The sequence below is a fragment of the Sitodiplosis mosellana genome, unplaced genomic scaffold (assembly GCF_009176505.1).
Source record: "Sitodiplosis mosellana isolate CC-2019 unplaced genomic scaffold, AAFC_SMos_1.0 Smas_scaffold_5195, whole genome shotgun sequence".
NCBI classification, from domain to species: domain Eukaryota; kingdom Metazoa; phylum Arthropoda; class Insecta; order Diptera; family Cecidomyiidae; genus Sitodiplosis; species Sitodiplosis mosellana.
Window position 1 is genome coordinate 192 of NW_022600437.1, and position 8352 is coordinate 8543.

An 8352-nucleotide genomic window follows, 5' to 3' on the forward strand; every position below is an offset into this window, starting at 1 on the left:
ATTTCAATCCGAAAGTGTCTTTTGGAAGCACTAAATGAGCACTAAATTCCTAGACTAAAATGGAGAGTATTTGACCCCACCCTGAAAAATTGAAAAAATGGTTTCCCCCGAAAATCTCCAAAAAACACATCGTTGTAACTTTTTTTGATTTCGATAAAATTTTGATCTGAAAACGGATTTGTGGAGCACTAAATGAGCACTAAATCCCTGAATAAAATTTTTGAGCATTTTGGGGTGAAAAAAAAACTCACCCCCATTTCATTACCACCCTTAACTATAGGGGATGGCGAGTATGTCTAAAATAAGAGCACTAAATGAGCACTAAATCGTGGTATTTTCAGTTTTTTGATATCTCATCAGGAGAAAAAGTTTTATTTTTCAACCCCCATTTCCAAATTCCCCAAAATGTCGAGGCCCATAACTCGGCCCCACTTGAAGCACTAAATCTGAAATTGGTGGCACTAAATAGCACTAATTGAGCACTAAATCTAGAGACTTTCCATTTTAAAAAAACTGAAATTGTTAGGCTGAAGAGTTTTGACCCCATTCAGGCCCCTTAAAAGTGGGTTCAAAGTATAAAATGTGAAAAAAGTCAATTAGGCGTGGTGTTATTTTTTCGATTTTTTGGGCTTAAATGGTAGGCGACCTCAAAATCTAAAACATGGTGAATCCGAATCTCAACTGGCACTTTCTAAAAATGTAAAAAAAAAATTTTATGTCATTTTGATCTCACCATTTTCACATGGTTTTTGGCTTTAAATTTTTTTTGCTCACCAAATAGGTGGTCTGACGATGGTGGTGTGTTCTGATGAAATGCCCAGCAGACTCCAACAAATCAAATAATACCAATTGTTGGTGTCGCTTACCCCTTTGGAAGGGCAGGGTAGGCTCAAAAAGTCGAAAAATCACAAAAAATCACTATTTTAGGGCAAAAACAGGGCAGAAACCTGCTTTTGGCCCCAAATCACTATAATATTCGGAAATCTCGTAAAAAATCCTACTTTTTAACTTGATCAAACCCTTCCATCTGCCTCGAATCGGGGTCGGTAGTTTGAAAAATCGTGTTTCTGCAAGTATGCGACCATTTTTAACTGCCTCTAAGGCAGTAGCACTGGTGCAATGTGTTCGTCAAACAGCGCCGTAGCCAGAAAAAAAAATTGGAGGGTGCAAAATCGAAATATTTCTTTTGTTGCACCTTTGAAATCCGATTTTGCACCCGATTTTGTTGCACCTTTGAAATTTTTGGAGGGTGCAATGCACCCATTGCGCCGGCCTGGCTACGGCGCTGTCCTCAAATGTAGCGCTTGATGTCTAGTTCCTTATGGCATATAACACGTGTCACTTATATGGCTCAAATTTGGCATTGGGGAGGCTAATATTGAAGAAAAAGGTGAAAAAAATCGCACAATCACACCACAACTGCCCAAATCAAGGCAGTGGACCTTATTTTTGGCCAAAAATGATTGCATTTTCGAATATCTCGTCGAAAATTAGCCCAAGAATGGTCTATTCAAAATTGAATCAAGACTTCAAATGATACTCAGATTGATGTTGCCAATTAAAAACTCCATTCAAATACTCACAGTCAATTTTAGTATATTTTAACATTCAACCATTCGAGCTTTTTTTAAATTAAAGATAAGCTTAAAAAATTTAAACCAGCCATTCTTAACAGTGAAGCGCAATGATAATATATTCATCAAATCCAAAACCGTTCAGAGTTGAGTTTGCATTGCTTTTTTCCCTATCGAAAGATCACTGATTTGAATTATGAATGACGTTTTTAAATGTCATTTCTGACAAATGCCATTTCCAAAATTTGGGTAAACCTTATGACGAAAGCATACTACTTGTTTGCTTCGAGATTACTCAATGGTTTCGTGGACGGTTACGTGTTTTATTTTTGATCATTGTATTTGAATGAAATTGCATGTAATCGGTAATGTCTTAGTTGACTTTGGTTTTGCGATAGCAACGTATTTAGAATTGATATATTTTCAGTGTTCGAGGCACATTGGGTTCCACTTTGGTATTAATCGCAAATATGGGAATACTTTTGGCTTTTGTTCTGGGAAATTTCAGTGATTTTTACACAACGCTAAAAGTAATCATCGTTTTGACGATAGTATTCGCAATTTCGTTTTGCTTTTTCCCTGAGTCGCCGACAGGGTTTGAATTTTCCCATCCGCTCGATAGAGCCTCCATAGATTGAATCGAAAGAGTTTTTCAAAAGAGACTCTTTCAAAAGAATCTTTGCAAAAAATTTCAATATTCTTTTAGAAATTAAGGCTGTAAACTATATTCAAAAGGTAGGTTTTGATTTATATTCTAATACTATGGAGAGAAAAAACTAAAAAAAATTATATATTTTAAATTTTATTGAAATAATTTATTTCATTAAAACGATCATTTTGACAATCGTATATGTATATACTGGTATATACCAAGTATGGCATGAAGTTGCAGCGAATGGTGAAATATCACAAATCGGTGCACGACGATTGTCAAAATATGGATCGAACGGAATCAATTATTTCAATAAAATTTAGGATAAATAATTTTTTTTGTTTTTTTTTCTTCATAGTATCAAAATATAAATCCAAACCTATTATTATTAACTCTTTCGGTTCAATCTATGGAGGCTCTATCGAGCGGATTGGAAAATTCGAACACTGGTCGCCGACATTCCTTTTGAAACAGGTAAGGACCTGTACTGGTTAGGCCACGAAGTAGAAAAGAGCATACGAAACGCCAAAAGTGAAGATTCAGTGGAAAATGACATCTTGTATGCCATAGAATTTTATAACCCCAAAAAACGTCGCGTCAAGTGATTAAAATTTTTTAATGCAATGATGACAGCGTCGAACTATCTTTTCTGGATCGTAGCACACACAAGAAAATAATGCCCGGTAAAGTCCAATTGCGTCGAGTACTGGCATCGAAAGATTAAAGCATTCAGAGAATATGACATTAATATAACATCTAACTCCATCCAGAACTCTTTTCAGTAGTTGTGTTTTAGTGAGTAATATCACCTAGACTGAATATAGCGGTTTCAACTACTTTTGGGCGAAATTATCTCAAAAGTAAACTGCAATGAGTTATTTGTTATGCGAACGCTCAAACGGCTATTGTTGATGTACGCACTAATTCAGTAATCCACAACACAATCGAGTGCATGTATTTGCGCGAGTGAAGGAACGAAAAGAAATTTGGGAAAGAACTAACAAGATCTCTTTTGTTTCTGATCATTCTTTATTAGAAGTTCACAGTTTCCCAGTTCACTAAAGACTGGATAAATACTTTCATCGATTCGCCTTTTATAGCAAATCGCTGACACAAAACAATTGACAAACCTACTTTGATTAAAATGATTTACATATGATTGAAAAACTTAAATTTAAGACGCCTTTGGCTAAAACCTAATCATAAACATTTGTTCTCCAAAAATCATCGTAGTGACCATATCGTCCGCTATACGTTTCCGTCTGCTCCCTTCACTCGCGCACATTAACAGACGTTGAGAAAAGACACATTGCTCGCAGCTTTATTTGTCTGTTTTTTTGTTCGAAATATTTTCCGTCTCAGTTACAGATAAAGAGCTCATAAGTTGTTCATTCGTTCTATGGGTGGCACTTGTATGATTGCAAAATCATAATCATAGTTTTGACATTTTTTTACACTTTTTCTTCGATTTTTGCCTGTGTGGCGGCCCTCTACATGGAAAGTTTGTATAAAAACCTCGTTGTAATATATATCGCAATTATTTCGTAATTTGTATTTGTAATGTATTTTATTAGAGGTGAAAGTTTTTGTTTATATACAATATTTACAAAGTTTTGAGAATCTTCTAAAAATGTTGAATCTGAATGTTCAATGTAATCGTTGATGTGGCAAATTCCGGTTAATGTTTCCATGAAATTCGTTGGTGTTCTTCGGTGCAGATTGAAGATGAATTTTAAAATTGTGTTTTGCATTACGGCGAATTTATTCATGTGTACGTTGGCTGCGGTCCACCAAACAGAAGAGCCATAAATCATAATCGGTCTGATTACGGCTTTGTAAATGAGCGTTTCATTGTCGGTGGAGAGTTGCGAATTTGGTGTGAGCATTGTGTATAGCGCTTTGAAGCATTTGTTTGCTTTGTCGTTCGCATTCGTGATGTGTTCGCCAAATGTCAATTTCGAATCAAAAGTGACTCCGAGATATTTGACCGACTTTGACAATTCGATGGTATGTTGTCCGTTTCTCAGTGGAATTGTTGGGATTCTTCGACGTTTGTTGTTGAATGGAAAAATGATGTCCTGAGCTTTGTTCACGTTGATTTTGATTTTTCATTTGATGAAATATTCTTGGAGTGACGCAAGCGTTTTGTTCAATCTGCTGATAATTGTGTTCGATTTTTTGGCTGATGTGTAAATTGATGTATCGTCCGCATACAGCGAAGTGTTGACTTTGTTGTCCGTCGGCATATCGGCTACGTATAACGAGTAGAGCAACGGCGAGATGCAAGTACCTTGAGCTAACCCAGCTGGAATGTTGATTTTGTTCGAAGCACCTTCATTGATGTGAACAGCAAATTGTCGGTTTCGAATGAATGCGTTGATGAGTCTCAGTAAATAAGTTGGAAATTTCATTTTGATTCATTTGTAGATGAGGCCATCGTGCCAAATTAAATCGAAGGCTTTTTCGATGTCGAGCAAAAAAATGCCTGTCGATTTGCCTTGGAATTTTTTTGTTCCGAATAAATTGTTTGATGCGAGTTGCTTGATGGGTGGTGGAATGCCTGCGTCGGAAATCGAATTGTTGCTTTGGTAGCAGTTCTTTCTCTCCAACGAAGTTAATCGAGCGGCGATAAATTATTTTTTCGAGTAACTTCCCGATTGAGTTGAGTAAACTGATCAGTCGGTAGCTACGTGGATTACACGGTGGCTTGCCGGACTTTAAAATTGGAATTAATTTGGTAATTTTAAAACTGGCGGGCCAATGACTCGATTTGATACAGTCATTCAGTACATTTGTTAGCCAGACAATAGCTGTTTGCGGTAGATTCTTCAGCAGGAAATTCTGGATTGTGTCTGGGCCGGCTGATTTGAACGTTTTGAGTAATTTGATGAGATTGGTGACTTCATCGATTGATATTAGGTGATTGGCAGTGCAACCACGAGAAACAATTGAACATTCTCCCTGTGTTAGTCACAACGGTATCATGGGTGAAATCTGCTGTGATTTTGTGTGACTCTTCGAAAATTTTCGATAGGCAATTTGCTTTGTCGGTGTCATCAAATGTCTGAGATCCATTGACTTTGATTTTGTTGATGGTGGAATCGAATTTTTCGCGGGACTGTCTCGACAAATTCCATAACTTTTTGCTGCCTTTTGTGATACTCTTCAATTTATTGTCCAAAAATTTATTGCATTCCGATTTGACTGTGATGTCAATTTGCTTTTCGAGTCGATTCAATTCACTCTTCAAATGACTTTTCATCGCAATTATTTCAGATAATCATATAACTGCGCATGGGCTAATGAAAAATAAAATGCATTTTTCTCAAATGTTCAAATTTATTCAGTTCTTTTGTTGAACATCAAATGACAGGGGCAAAAAAGATACGGTATTCAGCTTTTTCAGGCGCCTGAAACCCCTTTTTTTCAAGCCATTCTTCTTCTTTGATTACGTCTCACCTTTGGCTTCCGGATCCAATCAAGCAACGGTGCAATCGGTTGAAAAACAACTAGTTTACCACCCGAATGAAATATGGTGATGCCCACGAGTTTGTTATTCTTTTTCGAAATCATTGGATCTCCAAGCGTAGAGGGAGTTCCAATGCTTCCATCTGAAGTGTAACACATCAAATGATTTGCATCAAATGAAGCGCCAAATGTCGGTTTGCATTTGGCGCCATCCAAATACTTTGTATCATAACGCCTCGTTCTCACTGTTCCATCCAATGTCATATCACCATAAACAGTGACCATTTCCGACGGGTCATTCATTTTGTAATCTTTGTGCACCAAATCGATGCTGCCGACGTTATCGTTGAACTCCAACGGTTCTTCAAGTTTAATTTTGGCAACGTTAAATGCGAATCCCGACAATGCGTATTTCTTATGAATTTCTATCTGGTCTTCAGTGACTTTAAGTTTTGTCGCATTTCTTGATAGTTTATTAACAGTTAGGTAGACATATGGGGCGCCGAGCACACCATGCGCACAGGTCAAAATCTCCGTTTTCGACAAAATGATTGCATTAAATTTTAGTTGATCATCTTCGTCAGCATCGGCAAAATTGTAAGCAGTAAGAAATTCTGTAATAGAAAAACATCTCCGAATGAATATTTATGTTTATGAATCATGAAAAATCTCCACTTTTGCTTCTTCTCTATTTAGAAAAAAAAAGAGGTTAAAAACGGTTTGATTTAGTTCGAATTTCGAATACTTACTTCCCGTTACCGTTATATCGGCTATAAATTTAGCTTCGTTAGGTGTAAGCGGAGGTGGAATTGGTTTCACGCTCTGAAATTAATGCAAAAAATGATTTTGTTTGCGTTGTTGAAATAAAATTTGGGGCATTGTGGTTAGATACCTTTGGGTCACGAATAAAAGCAAGAAATAGAGTAATTGGAAGGAACGATCCGCGGCCAACTGTTATTTTATAACCCGTAGTTATGCCCACGATTTTGCCATTTGTTTTTGAAACGACTGGTCCACCCGAATCGCCGCGTGCAATAATTTTGCCATCATTCATAGCTTCACCAGTTGTAAAATACAAAGTCTGACTTAGGTCGAATGCGTTGGCTTGTTCGACACCAGATGTTATATAGTTTGCATCGCAACGCCTCAATATCAATGGTTTGATATTGTTCAACACGCCATATCCATAGGCAGTGACCACTTCTGATGGGTCATTCAATTTGTAATCCTTATCCACGAGTTCGATACTACCAACGGTATCGCTGAATTCTAACGGCGTTTTCAGTGTAATTTTGGCAATATCAAATGCACCAACAATTAAATGACTATAATAAGGGTGATATGCAACGTTCTCTTTTTCGACTTTGATTTTAATTCTCTGGTTTGCATCTGATACAACTTTCGTACCAGCTACCACATAAACATATGGAGCGTCATACACACAATGGGCATTCGTGATAATTTCCGTTTTCGACAGAATAAATGCGGTACACATACTCATCATTTCTCCATTGGGATCATTTGGATGGTCTTTGTATTCATGCAAATATTTTGTAATAAAATCGTTTCATTCTCAGTACAAGCAATAATATTTGAAGGAAAAATGAACACACACACAAAATTGCTAGGGGGACACCGCGAATTTTTCATCTACAAAATCCGTTTCTATCATTCAGTTTTAATACCATCTGTATGTTAACTCAAATATTTGACTAAATCTATAATCCACTATGAACGATACTTTTGACCACCACAATATGATGAATTTTCTGACAGTAAACTGACAACGCACAATTGAAAGTTATCATTACAGTGAATCGTTTCTGGAGAAAGTTCGAAAAATGTCCCAGTTGTAAATAATATATTGTTTGAAAAAAAAATTATAAAATCTAGCATTATTTTCAATTTTCTGAAGCGTGGTCAGCCCCTAGCAAAAATGATAGAATATTTGAATTTTTCGGACGAAAATTCACACACACAAAAATGAAAATGATTCTAAAGCCGACTTACTTGCGGGGATATGGATTCCAGCTACAAACTTTGCCTGTGACATGTTTTCAATCACTTCGCCCTTAAGAAGAGCTTGCGAGAAAAAGCCATCTGTTCATTAAAAAAAGAGTTGAAATTTTGAATTGAATATTATAAAACTCTGAAAAAATCTTTTGGAATCATAAAAAGCTAGTTCGAAAACCAAAAGTGTCTTACGTTTTCCTTGAAGTTCCTAGAAAAAGAAATTTCGTGTTAATTTTCATTTCTACAGAAATATCGTATTTTATTGGATAAAAGTGAAAATGATAAAGGAATAGAAAAAAAACTTACCGAAAATTCAACGATAAATAGCACCGAAAACAAACCGTTTAGTAGATTCATTTTAATTTGCCAACCAAACAGAGTTTTAACCTGTTGTACAATGATAGTAGAGAACCGTTTATTACTTCTTTGGAAGATCCTTTGAATTCGTTTGGTCTTCCCTGTGCGGTGCTGCCTCTTTTATACCATTCATCTACTAATAGCTGACACGTGCCATGCAATCAATAATTGATGTATTGTGGTATTTTCCAGTTATGGAATTCATGAATTGAGGTCTACTAACACTATGAAGCAAATTTCGAAAACGAAATACTCCCAAAAAGAGTAGACTCATTTCCAAGGTTTTTT

The 8352-nt window shown here is 36.3% G+C and overlaps 1 protein-coding gene across 1 annotated transcript; it reads right to left on the reverse strand.

The window, feature by feature from the left end:
* Positions 1–5652: 5652 nt before the first annotated feature.
* On the reverse strand, positions 5653–8116 carry LOC129572551 (uncharacterized). The gene is made up of 6 exons (XM_055452525.1): positions 8014–8116; positions 7900–7915; positions 7705–7794; positions 6587–7224; positions 6444–6516; positions 5653–6308 (listed from the first exon to the last, which is right to left on the reverse strand). Exons 1-6 carry the CDS (start codon positions 8062–8064, stop codon positions 5653–5655), a joined length of 1524 nt encoding a protein of 507 aa, XP_055308500.1. The 5' UTR covers positions 8065–8116.
* Positions 8117–8352: the final 236 nt, after the last annotated feature.